The sequence below is a fragment of the Sus scrofa genome, chromosome 6 (genome assembly GCF_000003025.6).
Source record: "Sus scrofa isolate TJ Tabasco breed Duroc chromosome 6, Sscrofa11.1, whole genome shotgun sequence".
Taxonomy (NCBI): domain Eukaryota; kingdom Metazoa; phylum Chordata; class Mammalia; order Artiodactyla; family Suidae; genus Sus; species Sus scrofa.
Genome location: NC_010448.4, coordinates 23,159,176 through 23,182,852, shown reverse-complemented (window position 1 = coordinate 23,182,852; position 23,677 = coordinate 23,159,176). Strand labels below are relative to the sequence as shown.

The 23,677-nt window shown below is 37.6% G+C and overlaps 1 protein-coding gene across 7 annotated transcripts in view; it reads left to right on the top strand.

The window, feature by feature from the left end:
* The window catches only part of CDH8 (cadherin 8), a 721,537-nt gene that overhangs the window by 461,649 nt on the left and 236,211 nt on the right, over positions 1-23,677 (top strand). For all 7 annotated transcript variants that reach the window (XM_021093979.1, XM_021093977.1, XM_021093978.1 and 4 more), the window contains one exon: positions 21,041-21,335. In XM_021093979.1, the coding sequence (XP_020949638.1) occupies positions 21,041-21,335 (295 nt within the window). The remainder of the gene's footprint in view (positions 1-21,040; positions 21,336-23,677) is intronic.

Here is a 23,677-nt window from a genome sequence, read left to right as displayed (position 1 = left end):
CACCTAATGGTTTTCATCTGTTTGGTGAATTCAGGAGTGGATCCTTTAGAAGAAAGAGTGAACAAGGACATAGATCAAGGTGCTAATTTGGAAGGTGTTCCAAAGAGAGGAAGCAAGACCATCTATAAATAAATCATAAGACTTTGGAAAGGAATGTGAGGTATTAGAAATTAATGGGCTGCTGTCAGGCATACTTGGGTTCAAATAGCTGTTCTTCCATTTGTTTTCTTGTGATTTAAATAACCTGCCAAAGAATCAGTGTTCAACAAGCGTTCATTCTTTTGCTTTCTTCCCACATTTAGAGAATAGATTTTTTTCTTCTATTTCTGAGGAGGCCTTGACAGAATTCAGGAGAAAAAGATAAGATACTTATTTGGAGTGGAGGAAAAGAATGATTATGAACAAACGTGTTTACACACACACAAGCACACATACTTTTGGAAGCCAAGACCAGACTCTATGGTTCTGCTTCTTATTAGCTTGTGTGCCCCGAAGTGTTATTTAACTAATCTGTGTCTTAGAGTTTTCACCTCTAAAATGAGAATAGGAGTTCCCGTTGTGGCTTAGTGTGTTAGGAGTATCCATGAGGATATGGTTTAGATCCCTGACCTCGCTCAGTGGGTTAAGGATCCGGTGTTGCCATGAGCTGTGGTACAGGTCATAGACCGTGGCTTGGACCCCATGTGGCTATGGCTGTGGGATGGGCCAGCAGCTGCAGCTCTGATTGGACTCCTAGCCTGGGAACTTCCATATGCTGCAGATGTGGACCTAAAAAGCCAAAAAAATAAAAATAAATAAATAAAATGAGGATAGTAAAAACTCTCTTGGATGTGAGGATGAAATCATGCATGTTCAAAAATTAGAACAGAGTATGGTACATAGTAGGTTCTGTATATTTCCAGGTTTCTTCTCCCTCCATCTCTTCCTCCTTCTGATTCAACCTGCTCTTTCCTACAATCTCTTAACCTAACCCTGATAGGAGTCATCCTTGAAATAATGTTAGAAATTTTGTTTTGCTTTGCTTTTCCTAAGAAGAATACTTTAGAAGTCAAAATCATTTATGGGGCAAACAGTTATTTACTATGAATCTTGATTGTAACATTTGATGATACACAGTTTCTCTAAGGAATAGTGTATTCCACTTTTGCGGGAAAATGACCCTACTTTTAAATCCTCTTAAAATTCATATTGCATGAAGCTCTGAAATACATGTGGGGTGATTCCACTATAATTACACATCATGCATTAATTATTTCCTAATGAGCTCAAATGGAGAAAAATAAAAATAGCACCGAAGTAATGTAATATGAAATTTTTTTCTTCCTCTAACTAAAACCAACAAACCAGCAGAAATAAGTATTGCCCTCCAAATGGTGGCTTGGTTTGGTGGAAGATGAGCATTGCGATTTTGAGCTATTTAATATTGTCGCCAATAATACAATATTCCGTCAAGATCACGTCTTAACTGGGATAAGAAAGAACAGTCAGTGAGTCTCTTGATTTCTGTTGGCTTCTGTACATTCCGTTAAAACCACAAGAACCACAAAAACGTCCTCACCCTTCTTGTTGCATTGTGTCTTGTTATTTAATCAGCCTGGCCACATCTGAGAGGCATTTGACAGTGTTGCCACCCCATGGTCTCACGGGCTTTAATTGGACAGTGGCAGTTTTCAATTAGTGGAGGCACATGCCTCCTTGGACTGCCTCTGCGATTTCTCTCGCACATATATTGTAATTATGTGTGTACCTCAAAGTGTGAGACTATAAACATATGCTATATATTTGAATAAGAGTGCTGTCAACACTTTATTTTAGAAGCGTATTAATTATGACTGAATAATAATGTGGATGTAACACAGAGCAACATCCTGTGCCTGGCTGATATTTACATTACCAAATGCATTTCATTCTCAGAAGCATGAATTTTAAAGTAAGGAACAATTAGCAACTCTATGGAAATTGTATATTAAGAGTGTCTTACAAATAATCTTCCTCGAGACGACTAACAGCTCTTTATTTTAAATTGTTTCTTTGCCAAAACAGGCAGGGAGGTTAAAAATAGAAGGTTGAATTTTAGTTAGGTTTGCCGCAACCAAAGATGACTACATGCCTGGATAAGAAGATTTTTTAAGTGTTTATAGCTTTTTTTTTTTTCTCCAAAGAGACTAATATTCATTTATCTTGATTATATCGCTCCATCAATCACCAAGAGCCTGTATATTTATGAGTGCAATTTTTGAGTATGATGCTTTTTAACCTTCACATGAGCATATACTGATGACGCCTGGGAAGATTATTACCTTCAGTAGAGAGGGTAGAAGTCAGGGGTGGGAAAGAGACTTTTTAATTAACTATTCTAGGTACCTGTGGATGAGGATGAGCAGGCCAATTTGGCCTGATATTTAACACTTACAAGAACAGGTGAATTTCTTATGTCCCGTAACATTAGGGTGGGATGAAGACCTGTGTGCTGGGCATACAGGAGAAGCAGTTTAAATATTTGTTGATTCTAGTTGACAAGGGTTATGTAGACAGATATGGATATTATATTTCTTTGTAATTCAAGTGTTTTAGAATTCAGGATATGAATGCTTACAATGCCCCTACAAATGTTTGGAACCTGAAATTGATTATTTCTTACTAGAAGCAACTTGAACCGTTTCTTAAAAATGGCATTTACCATTATCAAATAAAACAGTTCCACTTAGAAGAGCTGGGGGGTAAAAGTATTTTTTGATCTCAAGGCCAGTGGTTCTCAAAGTCTCATGCTCAGACTAACAGTATTAGCATCCTGGGAACGCTTTAGAACTGGAGGTGCTGGGATGGCACCCCAGTTGCTAGGCAAGGTCCAGAAGTCTGTGTGTCTTTGCCCATTAGTCTGATAATCACTAAAGTTTACAGTGCTCTAAGCATACAGATGAAAATGTGTTTATTCCTATCTTCTCTGTCCATCTAGATTGATTGCTAGGGCTTCATAATAACCTGAAATGATATTCACCTGTGATTTGAGATGAGTGCCCAGTTTTTTAGAAGAATTGCTTTGATGTGTAAATTATTGCTAAGTTTGCTTCAGAGAAGGCTATGTTAGGCAGGGACTTGAATATGCTAACTTTGTGCAATGTATTTGATATAGAGTATTTTGTTTAATAGTCACAGTTTTACGGAGGGGGGAGTTTATTTTCTCATTTGTAAAACTGCCTCAGTGGAAACAAGATGAGTTTGACTTTCCTGTGGTCAGTGGAGCTTCCAAACCTAGGTTTTGGGATGCTCACTCCAGAATTTTTCATTCCAGACCAGCAGCCTATGTTTTCAATGTTAAATTACATGAGTTTTTATATATAACTTTATTAAGGTATAATTGCATTAAATTTAGATAAGCTGTTCTCAGATGGTTTTGGTCATAAAACATCACATTTATACTCTTAAAATTCAAAAAGATGACACACCCATTGTTCACTGAAGTGCTACTTACAATGGCCAAGACAGAGAAGCAACCTAAATGTCCATCAACAGATGAATGGATAAAGAAAATATGGTAATGAATACAATGGAATATTACTCAGCCATAAAAAGAATGAAATAATGCCATTTGCAGCAACATGGATGTACCTAGGGATGCTCATACTAAGGAAGTAAGCAAGACGAAGACAAATATCATATGATATCACTTCTATGTGGAATCTAAAAAAAAAAAAAGGGTGCAAATAAACTTATTGGCAAAACAGAAATAGGCCCACAGGAATCAAAAGCAAACTTAGGGAAATTCCCATAATGACTCAGCTGTAATGGACCCAACTAGTATCCATGAGGATGCAGGTTTGATCCCTGGCCTTGCTCAGTGGGTTAAGGAACCAGCATTGTGGTGAGCTGTGGTGTAGGTCACAGACTCCGCTTGGATCCTGCGTTGCTGTGGCTGTGGTGTAGTCCAGCAGCTGTAGCTCAATTCAGCCCTTAGCCTGAGAAATCCCATATGCCATAGGTGCAGCCCTAAATAGACAAAAAGCAAACAAACAAAAAAACCCAACGTATGGTTACCAGAGGGGAAGTGGGGGAGGGATAAATTAGGAAGTTGGAGTTAATACATATACACTATTATATATAAAATAGATAACAACAAGAACCTACTGTATAGCAATATATAATATATAGTTATATTTATTGCTATGCAGTAGTTATGTATATTCAGTGTGTATATGTATATAAAACACTGAGTCACTTTACTGTGCATCTGGAACTAACATGAGATTGTAAATCAACTATAATTAAAAAAAGAAAAAAAACACCTAATGGGGATTCCACAAAATTTTGCTTTATGTGAATTTTATTTTAGTTGCAATATTAGAAATTCAAACTGCATTTATCATTTAGAATAAAAATAATATTGTTTTACTGAGCCATCAGATTTCATTATGAAATAATCCAAAAATTCATATCACATAATTTCATCAAATGAACAATCTCACAAGAGACCCTTAAGTGTCTTGAAACCTTCATCTCACAGAGGCAGACACAGATTTTCTTAAATTCCAATTATTTGCTAGAAAGCTCAGCTTTTTTCATGGGCAACACATATTGTTGATTATCTTTGAAGAAGTAAGATAATGTTGTTGATAAATTAAAACAACTGTAGGAGGTTCCTGTTGTGGCTTAGTAGGTTAAGGACCCAGTATTGTCTTTGGAGAATGTGCATTAAATGCTCAGTGGGTTAAAGATCCAGCATTGCTGCAACCTGCAGCATAGGTCACAGATGTGACTCAAATCCATTGCTGCCATGGCTGTGGCATTGGCCTGTAGTTGCAGCTCTGATTCAACCCCTAGCCCAGGAACTTCCATACGCTGCAGGTGTGGTTGTAAAAAGAAAAAGAAAATAAAAAATACAACTATACTACTTTCTAAGTAAAACTATGCCATTTCCTAAATTTTATAAATTTTGGATAAAATGTCTGATAAATATTCAAGTCAGAATAGCCACAGATGTCCATCATTTGTTCTTTCCATTTTCCATTTTATGGTAAATGAGGTCCTATAAAAAATGTGGCTTGTTCAGGTTACCACTGAGCCAATCACACATTTCACTCCTTGAGTCAACAGTCATACTTCATGACGGAGCGGAAGTGCTTTATGTGTCCTGTCCATTTTATTACACAGAATATTAAGAACGTGTGTACTCAAGCATGAGATTTAGTAAAATTAATGAGTTGTACAGCTTCATCAAAGACATCTTAAGTCAAACTGGCTCTTCCTTCTTTTTCTTTAATCTGAGAGTGCATGGTAGTGAAGAGTACCATGACTCTTAGTATAGTTTTATGTCACTGCCTTGACTGGCGCCAACATAGCCGCGCCTTTGTCCTCTCTTATAGCTGCACTGTCAACACAGTGAGAAAGGCAATTCAGTTTGACCTCTTGGATGCCTCAGAGGTGCTCAGAGATTCCCAGAGGTCTGGGAACCCATAGTTTGGGAACAGCTGCTCTACATCTTCCTGTTTCTTTAAATACTCAGGGTCCTGACAGAGAGGATTCCCACAGAGGAAGGAGCAACCTTGCAGCTTTGCTGCTTCCCAGAATTTTTCTTGTACCCTGATGAGAAAACTGGCCATTTTTTTTTTTTTAGCTTAGCTCTAAGAGATTAAATGTAGCTACTACAACTATAGAAAAATTCAATCCAATCTCTGTCTTACGCTATCTTCTCCCATTACTTCTGAATTGCCAGGTTTTACACACACACACACACACACACACACACACACACACGCGTGCGCACACACACACATGCACGCATGCACACACACCAATAGATGAAAAATTTGTGCAATGCTGAGCTGCATAAAGCCTTTATCTCAGTACACGGTCACTTTCAAAGAACCCTCACTCTCCCATCCAAGGATAATTGAAAAGCTGTTTACTTCATTAGTGTAATCACTCTCTTTATGCCAAAGTGAAATCTACCTTTTTATTGTTAAATGAAACCTCCTAGAACCCGATTCCCCTCCTCTATCTCTGAAAATCTTTCCTATTAGTGATATGTCCCCAAATTGCTTTTCTCTCCTCAAACACACCCAAATTGAAAGAAAATAAACAATGTGCAAAAAAAGCAGATTTTCTAACCCTTGCCCATGCAAACTCTTTGTCACTTTTATTCTTTCTCCTCTCCATGTCTATTACTTTCTGTGTTAGGAGCTCTTGAACTTGGCATTGCAAACAAACTAGCATACCTGATTAACAGGAAGAAGATTAAAAGGACCATACAATCTATTTCTAGAGCCCACCAGGCCAGACAAAACTCTTCTCATGATCAGAATGGATGAAGAATTGTGAATGCAATCTCCACTATAGCTTCTTCTCACTAATGCACAGAATACCCAGAGGGAGAGTGGGGCTCTTTTCTTATAATATCATATTGGGTATCCATTATGCTTGTAATTGATATTGTCATATTACTAGTGTTGTTGAGGTTGCGAAGGAAGTTTTTATTATTTTACTTTTTAGGGAAGAAATAAATACATGATTATTTGAGTAGATCGTTCCCCTTAGTAGACTCTTATTTGCAAGGCTTATCTAATGATTGTCTCGCTTGGCATTGTTGCCTGCAAATCCCTCACCTCACCTCCCTGCCTCCACCTCCTAGGCTTGCTAGATTTCCCCAAAGCTTTTTTACTGGCAAGGGCAGGTTTTCTTCTTTCCTGCTTCTCCCCCTCTTCCCTGCCCCAGGGAGGTTTCCATCATTAGTTTCCTCCTCACAGGGGAGTTGGGGGACCTAGGACTCTGAGGTGTTAATTGGGTCACAGGTTTCCAGAAATCATTAGATCTAGGACTCTGTTTCCTCCTGTGTGCCACGGAGAGGACTCTCACCTTGACTTTAATTCTCACAAGGCTCCTATTAAGCAAACAGGTGATATGTGAAATGTATGTTGAAAAAAGTTGCTAAACAGCTTATAGTTTTGTGACAGGCTTTGGTGTCAGGTATTGTATTTTTCTTCTTCCGTGTCTGATTCTGGCGCCACAATGCTGAACCATTAAAACAGGCATGAATTTGAGAAGCAGATAGACTTGAATTTGAATCCTTTCCTCCTGGCATGCTAGGTATAGTATGAGCAATTGTTTAAAATTCTAGTCTTTAGATTGGAAGAGCCTAGTGTTTAGCTTCTGGGGTTGATGTGATACCTAAATGAAAGAGAAAATGAATGTATCTAATGTAAGGACACTCTCCCTGTTTTTGGAGAAGTGTCTCAGTAAGCAAATAAATGGCTTATCTGGTGTGTCTGGGTCACTGCAATAACCACATGTTTTCTGAGGGAGTATCCGTGGTACTAAACTGAAAAAGTAAAGTAACTATGCACAGCGGAAGGATGTGTCTAAATAATCACAGGCTGTATGAGTTATAAAACATCTGAAAAAATTTTTATGTCCTTTATAAGTGAAAGAAGGTATCATTAGGAAGGATACAATGTTTACCCACAGTTACTATGTACCTGATATGTAAACTTATCAACATTTTAACAATTCCATGATTGTATTGATTGAAAATATAAGGTTTCTATCATTGCTATGACAAATTATCACAAAGTGGTTTAACATAACATGAAGGTATGATCTTATAATTCTGTAGGTCTGAAGCCCAATGCAGGTCATCCTGGGCTAAGACAAGGGTGACTGACTGTGTTCTTTTCTGGAGCCTCTAGGGAAGAATCTGTTTCCTTGCCTTTTCAATCTAAAGGCAACCCACACTTCTTGGCTAGTGGCCTTTTCCTATAACTTCAAAGTCAGCGAGCTTGGATATTTATGACCATTAGTCTGTCATCATATCTCCCTCTGACCACAGACAGGAAAAGTTTCTTTCTTTTTTTTTTAATCCTCTGTGTGGTGCTTTCCCCCCCCACCTTATAGTTGATTTTCAATGTTGTATCATTTTCTGCTGTATAGCATAATGAACCAGTCAAATATATATATGCAATATATATATATATATATATATATATATATACTATATATGTGTATATATCCTTTTTCTCATACTATATCTTCTATGATGCTCTAACCCAAAAGGATGGACATAGTACCCTGTGCTATGCAGTAGGACCTCATTGCTTATCCACTCTAAAGGTTATAGTTTGCATCTCCTAGCTCCAAACTCTCAGTATATCCCACCTCCTCCCCCTCCCCCTCTGTCAGCCAGTCTGTTCTCTGTGTCTATGAGTCTATTTTTGTTTCATAAATAGGTGCATTTGTGTCATATTTTAGATTCCACATACAAGTAATATTGTATGGTATTTCTCTTTCTGACTTACTTCACTTACTATGAGAATCTCTAGTTACATCTATGTTGCTGCAAATGGCATTCTTCTGTATGGCTGAGTAGTATTCTATCGTATGTATGTACCACAGCTTCTTAATCCATTCATCTGTTGATGGACATTTAGGCAGAAGAGTTTCTTTTTTAAGGATACATGTAATTAGATTGAGTTTACCTGGATAACCCAGGATAATCTACCCACTTTGTCGTCCTTAAATTAGTCACATCTGTAAAAGCCCTTTTGACAGCGTAACATATTTATAGGTTCTAGTAATTAGGACATGGATGTCTTTTGAGGCACTATTTTTCTGCCTACAACACCTAGGTAAGCTATCAGTAGCATCGTTGTAAATTGCATCCACCATTTTGTAGAAGTAAGGTATTCATTGATAAGTAGCTAGTATATTTTGGGAGGATATGTTAGTTTGCTACAGTTGCCATAATAGAACACAAGAGACAGGGTAGCTTAAACAACAGAAACTTATTTTCTCACAGTTCTAGAGGCCAAAAGTCTAGGACCAAGGTGTCAGCAAGGTTGGGTTTCTCCTAAGGTCTCTCCTTGGCTTTCAGTTGGCGTCCCTCTTCCTGCCTTTTCATGTACCTCTTCACCTGGTTTTTCCTCTGTGTGTCCCTCCTGTCTCTTTGTGTGTCCAAACTTCCTCTTCTTAATGGTCTTGTTTTAACTTCATCATTGTCTTCAATGGCTTTATCTCCAGATAGTAACATCCTGAAGTCTTGGGGGTTAGGGCTTCAACATATAAATTTTTAGGAGAAACTATTCAGGTCCTAACAGAAGACTTGAAAGAATTACTTTTGTTTCTGTTTATAAATGGAAAAAAATACTGTTTATTTTCATAAAAGATGATGATGATGATTATAGGAGATACACATATTTCCAACATATGTATTTATAGGGTGAAACATAAGGCTATCTTGAGTATTCAGGTTTTCCCTAAAGTTTTATTATTATTGCTATTTGGTATTTTCTCAGCTAACTTCTAAGCATTGTTGGCAGAATGCAGATGATGTGGAAACTCACACACACACACACTCTTAAACACACATACTTTAGCAGCTGTGCCACTTGTTTAAAATATCTACTAGTTTTAATTCAAATCAAGTCTTTTTATTGTCCTTTAGAAAAGGAAGTGTGTTGTGAGTCTATTTAGTTAGCTGTCCTCTCTACTCCTTTATGCATCCCTACGTTCTCCAACAAACTTATTTAATAGTCATCCTATTCCTATTCTTTTTTTTTTTTTAAGACTGCACCCACATCATATGGAGGTTCCCAGGCTAGGAGTCGAATGAGAGCTACAGCTGCCAGCCTGCACCACAGCCACAGCCACACAGAATCCGAGCCATGTCTGCAACCTACATCATAGCTCAGGGCAACACCAGATCTTAACTCACTGAGGGAGGCCAGGGATCAAACCCGCAACCTCATGGTTACTAGTCGGATTCGTTTCCACTGAGGCACAATGGGAACTCCTCTTATTATTTTTTTTAATCATTTATCCATTTATCCATTCATCCATCTCTCTATCAACCCATTCATCTGCCTGTTGAGTAGTCAGACTTGGAAATGTGATTATTTCTGTGAAGTTTGAGCTCTGATCATGATCCTCTGCTTTCATAGCAAGACTCTGGCTGAGACCGTTTACAGTGCTCACAGGGTAGGAGTGGATAACACAGCTAACTTATTATCAGGCCTTTATATCGCCAAAAAAAAAGATGATTTGCCAGTGTCACATTCTGTTCTATGGCCCAAACTGAATCCCAGGTTCATGTATTTCGTTTTTAACTTCACCTGCAATTTTCTTCCAAGTTCACAGCATTTTGACTATCCCACAGTCCCTTGATAAATAGAGAATTTCAGAGAGACTAGATGACTGTCATTTGGTGTCCATGGTGTTCTTTACTGCTGTGCTCTTGTCAGTTTTTGGATAACAAGACACATCCTGTTTAGCAAGTAACTGTGATTGCCACATCAGAAATCTATCTCATATTTTCAACTTCTATTAGTACTCTAGTTAATCAGGTTCTTTTCAAACATAACAAACATTGACACCACATTCTTAAACCTTTCTTTTTTTTTTTTTTTTCTATTTCCACAGCAAAGCTGAATGCTGCACTGTAAACTGATCTTTAGATGACATTCCGAATATCTGTTTTAAATATCCATATCTATTTAAAATCTTTTTTTTTGTTTGGCTAATAATGCTGGGTGTCTAATTCTAGTTGTGTTCACCTTGCTTACATGCTGTGTTACTATACTCTATGTTTATTTTGCACAAAATTCCCCTTCCCATATCTCTATTAATACTTTGTCTATATATCTACTGAGAGAGAAAATGTTTTCAAGAAATTTGTGAAGACTGATCATTTAGTTAAAAATTAAATAGGGGAGTTCTCATCATAGTGCAGTGGAAACGAATCTGACTAGGAACCATGAAGTTGCGTGTTCGATCCCTGGCTTCACTCAGTGGGTTTAGGATCCAGTGTTGCCGTGAGCTGTGGTGTAGGTCACAGATGCGGCTTGGATCTGGCATGACTGTGGCTCTGGCGTAGGCTGGCAGCTACAGCTCCCATTAGACCTCTAGCCTGGGAACCTCCATATGCTGTGGGCACAGCCCTAAAAAAGAAAAAAAAAAAGACAAAAGACAAAAATATGCTCCAAAAATCTTTGTGTAAGAATTTCTTATAATTATTATCTTACTAGGTGAAATAAGTCAGAAAGAGAAAGACAAATACCATATGATATCCCTTATTTGTGGAATCTAAACTATGGCACAAAGGAACCTATCTATGAAACAGAAGCAGACGCACAGACATAGAGAACAGACTTGTGGTTGCCAAGGAGGAGAAGGCATGGGGGAGGGATGGACTGGGAGTTTGGGGTAGCAGATGAAAACTATTACATTTAGAGTGGTTAAACAACAAGGTCCTACTGTAGAGCACCGGGAACTGTATCCAGTCTCCTGGGATAGACCATGATGGAAAAGAATATCAAAAAATTATGTGTATGTATAAAAACACACACACATATATACATATGTACATACATATATGTGTATAAAACAGAGTCACTTTTCTACACAGTAGAAACTGGCACAACACTGTAAATCAACCATACTTTAATACGTTCTCTTAAAAAAGAATATGTTATAATTTACATTTCAATTTCCAAGTACTGTGTTTGCTTTAGTGTACGATACAGACTAGGGCTCTGAGACAGAAAAATTTGTTATATTTTACCCAAATCAATCTTTTAGTGAGAAACTCTCTGGTCTTTCCAGCCCACCCAATCGCCAGTACATCCATCTGTTCATTCATCTACTGATTCATAGTAGTTAATGTGCATTGGAACCTAAGTGGAAAATGGCTGAGACTCTCACTCAGCCAGTCATCTCTCTATGTTGTATGCATGCATTCTCCAATAAAACCATCTAACCATTTTCCTCCCCTTCATTCTTCTGTCAACCATATTATCCATCCATTCAACCATCTATCTATCAACTCCTTGATCCATGCACCTAAATCTCCTTTTTTTCCTGTTTTTTTTTCTTTTACATTTTTACTAAAGTATAATTGATTTAGAATATTGTGCCCATTTCTGCTGTACAGCAAAGTGTGTGTGTGTATATGTATAAAAATAAATAACTGGGTCACAGTCTTCTTCTCATATTATCTTCCATCATGTTCTATGGGAAGAGTTTGGATGTAGGATCGAACCTGCATCTTCATGAATAATAATCAGGTTTGTTACTTCTGAGCCACAGTGGGAACTCTTAATTGAAGTATAGTAGATGGAAATGTTGTGTTCATTTCTCCTGTACAGAAGTTATACACACACATTCATACATACATTCTTTTTTGTGTTCCTTTTCATTATGGCATCTCCCAGGATATTGAGTATAGTTTCCTGTGCTATACAGTAAGACCTTGTTGTTTATCCATTCTATATGTAATAACTTGCATCTACTAACCCCAGCTCCCAGTCCTCGTCTTCCCCATTGGCAACCACAAGTCTGTTCTCTGTGTTCCTAACTCTCTTTCACTGATAGGTTCATTTGTGCTGTATTTTAGAGTCCACATATAAGTCATATCATATGGTATTTGTCTTTCTCCTTTTGATGTACTTCACTTAGTATGATCATCTCTAGTTTCTCAGAGCATGTTTAATACCATTTTTGTAGGGTGGGCATACTTAAGCTTTTTTTTTTTTTCCTATGGCATCATTATGGATTTAATCCACCTAATTCTCCTCTTCTGAGTCTTATCCCCAAAGATGATTTGCCCTCACTTGTGTATGGGTCTTTATAAAACAGAAATGTTGCTCATCCTGATGGCTTAAAGAGTTGAAATGCTACTTATCACCAATTCATAGCCTTTTTAAAGAATTAGACTTGGGAACTTTATTGGAGACTAAGAGATATGGATTTACTATAAGGCTGACACATCATGTTTCAAAACCTATAAAGCCGCAGTCCAGACGGAAAATAGTAGCGTATTTGCCAAGGTCATGGATGTTGGCTTGGGAAGTCTCTTGCCAGCCTCTTATTCTCCATTTGCATTCCTATTAGATGAGCATATTTCCTTTCTATTTCTGTGTCCATTCTACATCTAAATTTTATAGGATGAACTGGTCCACAAAATGTGCCTCTGCTATATAGTTTCATACAAATGGCTTCTAAACATATATAAGAAATCTCCATCACCATTTTAGGTACAAAGTAATGGACCTTCTCCTTTTTCACCTCCTTCTCATCTAGGAGGTCACCAGACTAACTAGGTTTGCTTTCCTGGAGGTCTCCGTAGTATTATGTTAAAATGCATATGCTCTGAAATCTTATTTACTGAGTTACATTTGGTTCTTCTATTTGTTAATTTTTGTGAGCTTGAGAAAATCAACTTCTATTGAATCTGTGCCCCCATCCCTGTAAAATCACTGATAAGATGCAGAACTTCATGGTAGGTCCTGTGCAGATAAAACAATGATTAGACTTTTAATGAGCATTTACTATGTATCATTTACAATGCTTATTGTTGGAAAGATTGTTGAATAATGTACCTAGAGGCTCTGCCTCTGTGGAACTTACCATTTAAAAGAGGAGCACAAGTAATAAATGTTCCTAATTCTGACTGTATTTTCAGGTCCTTGCTGCCAAAACAGCAGTTCACTCAGACTTCAGTTTTCTATTTCTGTGGGCACTGGTCCCCTTGGCCAGGTTAAACTATTAAGTACTCACACCAGTAGCTGATACAGAATGCAGAGGACACACATCTGAGAAATCAGGATGCTACACATCGTGATTGTTGCTATAAAGTATTAGGATTTTTTTTATTTTTTAATTTCTTAAAAATTTTTTTTGTTAAGTAGAGGTCACTTACAGTGTGGGATGCTCCATTCTGTTCTTTAATCAGGGATTGTGTCTTCTTTAGCCTTTTGCTCCATAAGAAAAATTTAAGAGTAACTTGGTTTATATGAAAATTGTTTTTAGGACTGTTACTATTTCACTGAATTATTTCTTCAAAGCGTGTGATCAAAAGAGTAAGTACATATTTCCAACTTAATCATACTAATATGCTTCTGTCTGTTATCTAGTTTTAATCTTATTTGTTTCTGCAACTTGTTAAGAATGATGTGACTGGATGAAAGCATTATTTAGATTTGCTGAAGTAGTATAACTTCGCAGCATATAAAGGCATCTTACAAGTTAGGTAATCCATCATGACAACCTTGCCCCTTCCTTCTACCTCAAGTCCCACCATCATATAATACTTTATTTATCTCTGAAGCATCACAAACAAGTGATTGTCTAGTTCTGTTGGAAAACAGTGATGGAACCAAACTTGTTTTTGAATGCACCATTTCATATTGGGTCAGGATCTTTTTTTTTTTTTTTTTTCCCTGTCTTCTTAGGCCTGTACCCATAGCACATGGAGGTTCCCAGGCTAGGGGTCGAATTGCAGCTGTTGCCCTGCTGGCCTATGCCAGGGCCACAGCAATGCCAGATCCGAGCCACGTCTGTGACCTATACCACAGCTCACAGCAACCCTGGATCCTTAATCCACTGAGCGAGGCCAGGGTTCGAAGCCGCGACCTCATGGTTCCTAGTCAGATTCGTTTCCGCTGCACCACCATGGGAACTCTGGCTCAGCATCTTTTGTGAGAAGTTCTGTAGTGCACAAGAAGGCTGAACTACAAGTTAAAATCAGTGGAGTTCAAGTCAAACTCCTGTTTCTTTCAGGGAAGCTGTTTAGAAATAAGAAAAGTGCTATTTTCTTATACTCTCTGGCTCTTTCTCTTACCTGTTCTTTCACTCTCCTACAAGCTAAATCTGTGCCTGATCTAGAGCAACATCCTACATTCTTATCATTTAGGTCAAAAACTTTTATTGTGTTAAGTCTGTGATCTCATCTTTGATATTAATCATTATGCCTCAACAGTTATAAATACAGTTTAAGATTTGATTTTATGGAGATGTGCTAAGCTTGCTGTTCTCTCCAAGGGAGAATGGATTCATGAGAAGCAGAAATCACTGAGCAGTAGAGATTCATGTTATACTGATCGCTGTTCACCTTTTTGGGCTCCAAAAGATGCTGATTCTCTCCCAGTAACTTAGGTACTTCTCTGGAGGCATATAGGAAACGTGAGAAACTCTCTTAGGCTTTCCTTTTGGATAGCGTAGAACTTCGAAGTAAGTTCTGATGTCAGAGCTACACGATTTTCAGGTGAGGAAGGGATTTCCCTGAAGTTCACTGAAATCTATTCCACATCACTCACTCTCCAGGAAAAGTTGGGCAGCATGGTAATTCAGTCATTTTCTGGTATTAAAATAAGCACGCAGAGGAGAATTTATCTTCCTAGTTTTTTTGTTTGTTTTTTTGTGTTTTTTGTTTGTTTGTTTGTTTTTTGGCCTTGCCCATGCATGTGGAAGTTCCTGGGCCAGGGATCGAACTTATACCACAGTAGCGACCCAAGCCACTGCAGTGAAAATGCTGGATCCTTAACCTGCTGAACCACAAAGGAACTCTTCCTTCTGCTTTTTTGGACAGCCACAGGAAAGACAAGGGTGATACCTTTTAAAAAATAAATTTTACTGTAGTAAGTATAGTTGACTTACAAAGTTGTGTTAGTTTCAGGGGTACCAGCCAAGTGAATCAGTTATGTACATACATATATCCGTTCCTTTTTAGATTCTTTTCCCATATAGGTTATTACATGATATCGAGTAGATTTCCCTGTGCTATACAGTAGGTCCTTGTTAGTTATCTGTTTTATATATGGTAGTGTAATGTGGGTGATATTGAAGACTGATGTGGAATGGACTCTTATTCTGAGAACAGTGATGTGTGAATACCAGATACTTGTCACCTGTCATCCATCTATTATTCATCCACTGCCATCCATCCGTCCACTCATCCTTTCATTGGAGTTCCCTCTATTATATCTCCGTTGTTATTCTGGGGACTAAAGTTAAATGCATATTTGAGGGAACTCAAGGGCTTTGAAGTTAAAGTGGGTAAGATTTTAGTTCGCTTGGCCTAACCTCTCTAAATTCCTTTGCTCTCTGTTTTTTGTTCCAGGGCTTGTCTGTTTTTGCTTTTATTGTTTGTTTGTTTGTTTGGCCACACCCATGGCATATGGAAGTTCCCAGGCCAGATATTGAATCTATAACCTATGCCACAGCTGCAGCAGTGCCAGGCCCTGAACCCATGGTGCCACAGCAAGAACTCCCCTTTGCTTTCTTCTTTACATCACTGTTTTGAAAATAAAATGGGACAGTATTCTCTCCTTCCCTTCTTTTACGCTCACCTTACTCCGCAGGTATTTTTGGGCTCCAACATGACAGACAGCATACCAGGCAATGGGAATTCAAAGAGAGTGTAAATGCAGTCGCTCCTTCCCACAGCTGTTAGTGTTCAAACTTGTATTTTAATTAGGAGATATTATGCAAATATATGAAAGATAGTGAGGGCATAATTATATTGATACTCCCACTTCAGCTCAATTATGTAGCAGGCCTGTTATGGTCCCTGACATCGAAGACTTGATATGAAGGGCTGGGATCATTCACTGCAAATGCAACATCAGTGCTTCTCTAATCAGGCTGCTGTGAGTGACCACACGGATTCATCAGGTTGTAGATGAGACAGATCATGGGTGCCGGACTGAGCCTGGGAACCAAAATTGAGGCAGCTTTGGGAATTGGTATCTACATTTTTCCCTCTGACCTCTTCTTTCCATTATTCTTATAAGTCTTTTGCTTTTGGGCACACACCAGCCACTGTGATTTACTAAAAAAAACCTGTTAGGATACTGGGCTTCTTCCTAAAACCCTGTTTTTATGGATTCTTACTTTTTTTATAGTCCCATCCAAACTCTATCTTGCTCTCAAACCTCTATGTAATCTTACCCCCGTCTTGCTGTCTGTTAATTTCTTGCTATCATCAATATGAAGTCTGTCCTCCAGTTATATTAAATCATCTTGAGGTTTTCTCTCTTAATAAGCTCTCTCTTATCTCTGGATTTTCACCCATACTTTTACCTGTGCTTGGAGTACATTCTTTCCCCTTTTGAGGTCTGAAATTTTTTGTTTTAAGTTTTAATATTTACTTTTTGGGAGTGGCCTGTTCTGTTCCTCCATACTCCACTCTCTGAGTTAAGTAAACTTAACATATGCGTTCAACCCCCCCACCCCCCACCATCCCTTGCCCCATTCTTTCCATATGGGAGCCTTTAGAGCATGCATTTGAATCCAAGAAATGTACTTTAAAGCTTATGCTGTTGAGATTGCCTCTTGCTGATGGTTCATCCTATGGAAAAGTCCCCTAAAAATCTCTGAATCTCACTTGTTCCATTGGTGGAATGGAGACGTGGTCTCTGGTTGGCTGTGAGAATAACATTACATTTATACATGCAGAATGTTTCCCAGATAATAAGTCCTCAGTGCATGCGATTGTAACAATACCAACAGCAAATACTTTCTATATATTTGTGTTTATCTCCCACTAAGCTATAGGTCTTCCAGGGCAGAGTCCATGTCTGTGTTGTTTAGAATCATGTTTTGTGCACATTTAATAAATGAATGGATGAGGTCTCTCTGTACCACAGCCAGGCCAAAGAGTCTTACCACCCCAGGCCACTTTGCATGTGACCTTTATCCTGCTCTAATTAGCAGAAGCAGCCTTTGGGAGAGATAATCTTCACACTTCCATATAATGTATAATGTGTGAAAGTGTGGTGTGTTTGGGATGTCTTTGGCACTATAATTTCAGAGAGAGAGAGTCCTAAGGTGGGATAAGTTGATAGCCGTCTGGATGCATCGAAGTAAGCAGGTATGTACTGACATGTTAAGGCCAGCGAAGAAAACAGCAGCTTGTTAGGAGGTATTCCAAATCGTGAAATCCAGACCTGGAGTCCTGTGAGCATTTGCTGCCTGTAAATTGCTATCCTTACACACCCACAATTATTTCGTTATTTTTTTATTTGCTTTTTAGAGCCGCACCTGCAACATATGGAAATTCCCAGGTTAGGGATCGAATCAGAGCTGCAGCTGCCGGCCTACATCACAGCCACAGCCATGTGGGATCTGAGCCGCATTTGCAACTTACACCACAGTTTAGGGCAAACACAGGATCCTTAGCCCACGGAGCAAGGCCAAGCATTGAACCCACATCCTCATGGATACTAGTCATTACTGCTGAGCCACGATGAGAAGTCCCCCACAGATCTTTTATTTGTAATGTCAAGTTGGTTGCTTAAACCAGCCATGTGCAAGGGTGTGTGTATGAGTGTGTGTGATCCAAACAAGATGGCGTGAATAAATACAGACACACAGTATTACGCTTTTCAAGATTATCATTAGCCTGGGTCTCTGCATTTTACTGAGATTGGCTAAAAATTAATTTTCAGAAGAAAGAGGAAGAGCATGGTGTTTGCTTAGAGTCTCTCCCCTCCCCGTTTTTTCAAAATGGAGTCTTGGGAACTTATTTTCACTCAGTTTGCAACTAGGTGTTATTACAGTGTTTTTAGATGGTGGTATATAATTGAAGATGCTATGAAGTTAAAAATGGTTTTGGTTATTGCACACTTAGTATGTCAGCTTGCATTTTTCTCTAGTTTTCAAATAGATCATCTCAGATTTTAAAACTAATTCTGTAGAGTAGATGTTTTATTCCCAGAGCAGAGGCAGAGTAACTGAAGCTCAAATAAATGTATTAATTTCCCCAATTCATATGGTTGGAGAAACCTGAGTTGTAGCTTTGTGTTTTTTCAAAAACCTATGCTTTTCTCTTCTCTCTCAGTTATTTCTAAACACAAGGGACTTCCAAAAACTAAGAGTATGATATGATTTACTAATCAGAGGTTATTGCTAAGTGTAAGGAAAATAAGGCATAAAGAAGTTCTAACATAAATAGTAAAAATAACATGATTTTGAATGTTGTGGGCAAGAGTGACACATACCAGTACCTTCTGTGTCTCAGGAATGCCCTGTATATGAATGGAAATGTCCATGAATCATATTTTATTCAAAATTTTCTTTTATAATAAAAATGCTAATGGAAATGTTAAAATGCACATAAATTAAAGTGATCCTAAATTAGGATTAATATCATATTAATGAATTATAATCCCACATTCATTAAGATAAAGAAGCATTTCAGTATTTGCTCTTGTTAATAAATTTAATACAATAAATGAAAGGGATACATTTTGAGATTCAATAAATATTTGATGTAATCTTATGCTTTAACTTTTTAAAATATTTAAAAGTAAAATAGGAGATCTAGATGCATTTGGATGCTTTGTTACAATTTTATGTCTTTTTAATAATCTTTTCATTTATTGAGGCACTAAATACAATTTAAACTGGTGAAGAAAGTGATAAAACCTGTTCTGAATAAAAGTGATCCCAAGAGAATGCAATGTCTTTGGAGTTTGTAGGATTTTATTTCCATAAGACTTTATCTCTATCTATTTATATATTATATATATAGTTTTTTTTTTTAAAGGAGCAAGTATTTGAAATCTCATGGCACAAGATCTGTAACTATATTGTCATTTAAATAACTGCATTAAGCTGGAAATATGTGCATTTAAACAGTATTTTACAACTATAATTCAATGACTTTTCCTTTTATAATGCAAACTAAAATATACATGTTCTTGTTTTATTTTGGTTTTTTAGTAGGAGTCAATATAGTATAAAGAATTGCCATGTATCAAAATAGTCCTGTCTCCCTCTTGAGAGTTACCTGAAAATTTGAAAGTCAGGGATTTTATCTTTCCCAGTACCTACCAAAACGTTTTGGACAGAATAGGTGCCATGGTCAAAGATGGATCTTGGTCCCTGCTGCAATGTATTCATTTTTCAAAGAAGTCTCATTTCTGGAAAACGTTCTCCCATATTCTGGCCTTAGTCTTTGTAAAATCAAATGCTTTTCTTGGACCAGAAGAATTGTACAAAAAAAAAAAAAATGCCTTACATGAACATAAGAACTTAGTATACATCAGATTATTAGAATTATTTCTGTTTTTAGGAGTATAGCAGCCAGATTTAAGTTGAACTCTAAGTCTACTATACTTGATTCCATCAAATGTAAACCTTGGAGATATTACAATGTGCCTTGTCAGACATCCCTTTTCTCATATTTTATATGAAATATACTAACCCACTGATTTTTTTTTTTTTTTTGTCTTTTTAGAGCCAGACCCGTGACATATGGAGGTTCCCAGGCTAGGGGTCAAATCAGAGCTGCTCCAGCTGCCGGCCTACACCATAGCCACAGCAACCCCAGTTCCGAGCCACATTTGAGACCTATACCACAGCTTACGGCCATTACGTTGTGAGCCACATGGGAAGTCCCACAGCTTATGGCAATTATGGATCCTTAACCCACTGAGCAAGGCCAGCGATTGAACCGACATCCTCATGCATACTAGTTGGGTTTGTTGAACCACCCATTGATTTTTAGAAAAACTAAGGGAATTATCATGTGAGAAATGGTTCATGTAGTTCTTGGCACACAGATAGTAATCCATAAAAGGGAACTAATAATAACTTTAAATGTGTTAACAAATCGAAAAGAATACATAATATTTTTTATTTTTTCTTGGCCTTTTTATCAATCTAAATGCCGATCAGTTTATACTGAACAGGTATATGTATGAATAAATTAAAAGAATACACTTATTTTGGTGTTTTTGCCTCATTTTTTTTTTCATTCTAAGTGCATGTCAATGTATACTAAACACTGGAGTTCCTGCTGTGGCTCAGCTGGTTGAGAACCTGACATAGTGTTTGTGAATATGTGGGTTCAATCTTGGCCTTGCTCAGTGGGTAAAGGATGTGGCATTTCCACAAGATGTGGCATAGGTCACAGACACAGCTCAGATCTGCTGTTGCTTTTGCTGTGGTGTAGGCCTGCAGCTGCAGCTCCGATTTGACCCCTAGCCCAGGAACTTCCATATGCTGCAGGTACGGCTATGGGGGAAAAAAAGAAGTATACTGAAGAGGCCACAGTGTTTTGTAAAATGTGCTAACGTATTTGTATGAATATCATGATATGTTACTTTACTTGATATGCATACAGTTACATAGACTCTTTATATAACTACTGTTCGCAGAAATGGATGACGTTACAATCAACGTAGAAAGAAACAACTTTACATCAAAGCATGAGATAGTCAAAATATACTTTGCAAATTGCCACATCACTAACCAATGTACCTTTTCATTTTAGCTACACACAGACCTGGATCCTGGGAGCAAAAAAATCAAATATATCCTATCAGGTGATGGAGCTGGGACAATTTTTCAAATAAATGACGTAACAGGCGATATCCATGCTATCAAAAGACTTGACCGAGAGGAAAAAGCTGAGTACACCCTAACAGCTCAGGCAGTGGACTGGGAGACAAATAAGCCTCTTGAGCCTCCGTCTGAATTCATTATTAAAGTTCAAGACATCAACGATAATGCACCAGAGTTTCTCAATGGGCCCTATCATGCTACGGTGCCAGAGATGTCCATTTTGGGTATGTATGCTTCCAATTTCACAGAACTATTAAGAATCATCTTTAAAATAGCTCCTGGCATCAGGGATAGTGTGTGGCTGAATAAAAGACATTTATTACCGTCTTATCTCTAATTTGCATTTCCAAATCCCCTTTTTTGGCCTCAGTTCCACAGCTCAATAGCTTTAGTCCCTTAGTAATAGGAACTGACGAAGCAGTTTTATTAAAATATCTATCCTCACACGACAGTACTTCAATAGGCTGAATTTGTATTCCTCTCATAGACTAGTAGTTTGAGTATTGTTACTGAGGTGGATTTATCAAGATTTGTTCCAACATGCCAGACTAATCCTAGTGATATTTGCTTGATGTTTAATTATTTGTTTGTGTATATTCACATGCAGATGCAGCACATAGGAAATAGAAAACCATCTAGGTCTGTAGTCAGCCAGATATTGAATTGAGCTGGTGGGTTGAGGGTAGGGGAGATTAGGAAGTCACGATGACCAGAGGCTTCTGTGTTGTGACTTTTTTAAGGAAGTATTGCTCCCACCATGACTCACTCCCACTTTTTCTGAGCCATTGAAATATTCCTTGTATGTTACAGAACAGTATATATTTCAAAACATGAGTTTCTACCCTCCCTCTCCTTTTTGGATTTACTTATCTATCCTGACGCTCTGGCCTTAATATAGGAATCCCTAACCCCAGACTTTATACTAGAATAAAAGGGATTTTAGAACTCTTCCTTGTCTGACAAAAGTAGTAGGTAGCATCCCAAATCCAGGGTATAAGATATCCAAAGTCATTCATCAGTATATAATGAATACCAGAGTTTGCTTCAAATTGCATTTAAGACAGCCTATAATGATATGTGCTATGCAGCAAAATCATATAAATTAGAAGCAGGTGAACATGATGTGATTAAAAAGAAAAAACAAGTAGGGATATAAGTTCAAAGCTAAAATTAGGTAAATAGCTTGGCTTTGTGTGACCTTTTCTTTCTTAGCCTGCGATATAATGTTGGTGAGGTATACCCATTGCAGTAGACAGATTAAAATTGACTTCAGGTTTTCTCATCATACCCATGTGTTTCTCCTGCCAAGACTCCACTTTGGCTAGCTCTTGTGTAAGAAATCCTACTTTGATTTTTTAATTTTTTTCCTTTAATCAAAATCAAATCACTCCTCAATGGCTGGCTGAAATGTCACTTTTTCTAGGGAAATTTCTGTGGTTTTCTTGCAGGAAGTTGTCTCTCTACCATCACCGTTACCCCAGAAAGAATCCCACAAACAAGCAAAAATAACTCCATGTTTGTACTTCTCTTAAATTATGACATGTGAACAGGAACCAAGATGTACTATGCATATATTTTTTTCTTTCTTTCTCTTTATTCTTGTTCGATCAACTTTTTTTTCATTCAGATTCGTATAAGGTGGTTTTAAAGGACTGTTACAACCTACAATACCTACAGAATACTTCATCTTAATTGCTAATAAATGATGAACAGGGAAGCTGCTATTTTTGCCTCATTGTTCTGATTTCTACATCTTAACATCCAAATCTATATCTATCTATTTTGAATGTGTCAGAGGCTTCCATTTCTGTGTTATGAGTCATGTGCCTGATAAATACGTTGAGAAAACAATCCTAAAGCTTCTGTAACTTCAAGGTCAATTTCAGCTAAGAAAAGGATTTGAAAGATATTAATAGCTACGTAATGCAATGTGTATGTGCACCTGTAAATATATATGTATTTTCCTCTAGCTAAAAGATTTTTATTGATTAGAGTGTAGCAACTAAAACAAATAATCTGCACTAATATATACAGTTATTTAAAAAATGTTTAGCTTATGACAGTTCTCCCAAAGACCACATGGAATATGCTGCAGTTGAAAGTGTGAGTTTTAAAGTTAGATAGATGAAATTTTGAATCCTGGTTCTATCTGTTATTATCTGGTTGACTTTGAAGTTCAGGGAGGTTAAACTGTTGCTTATTTTCCTTAGCTACAATGCAAAGACAATTTCCATCTTGCTTTCATTGTTTGAGAATTGCATGATAAAATACAGGTAAAGGTATGCCATAAAGTAAATAAGTGTTCGATAATTGGTTCTTGTGGTGGTTTTCAAAATTATTTTTATTAATCTATTTCCCACCCTACCTTTGGACCTTTCCTCTGTATCGATTTTATGCATTGGGTGTCTGGTTCCTGTTTGACTCTAGCCTCTCTGGTTAAAGGAAGCAGAGGCAGCTGCACTATTTTATTGTCAAGTGTGAATTATTCCCTTCATTTCTCATGAAGGTGAATATCAGGATGAAGGTCAGCTACTATCTCCTTTCTCTCCCCATTACCACTCTTCTC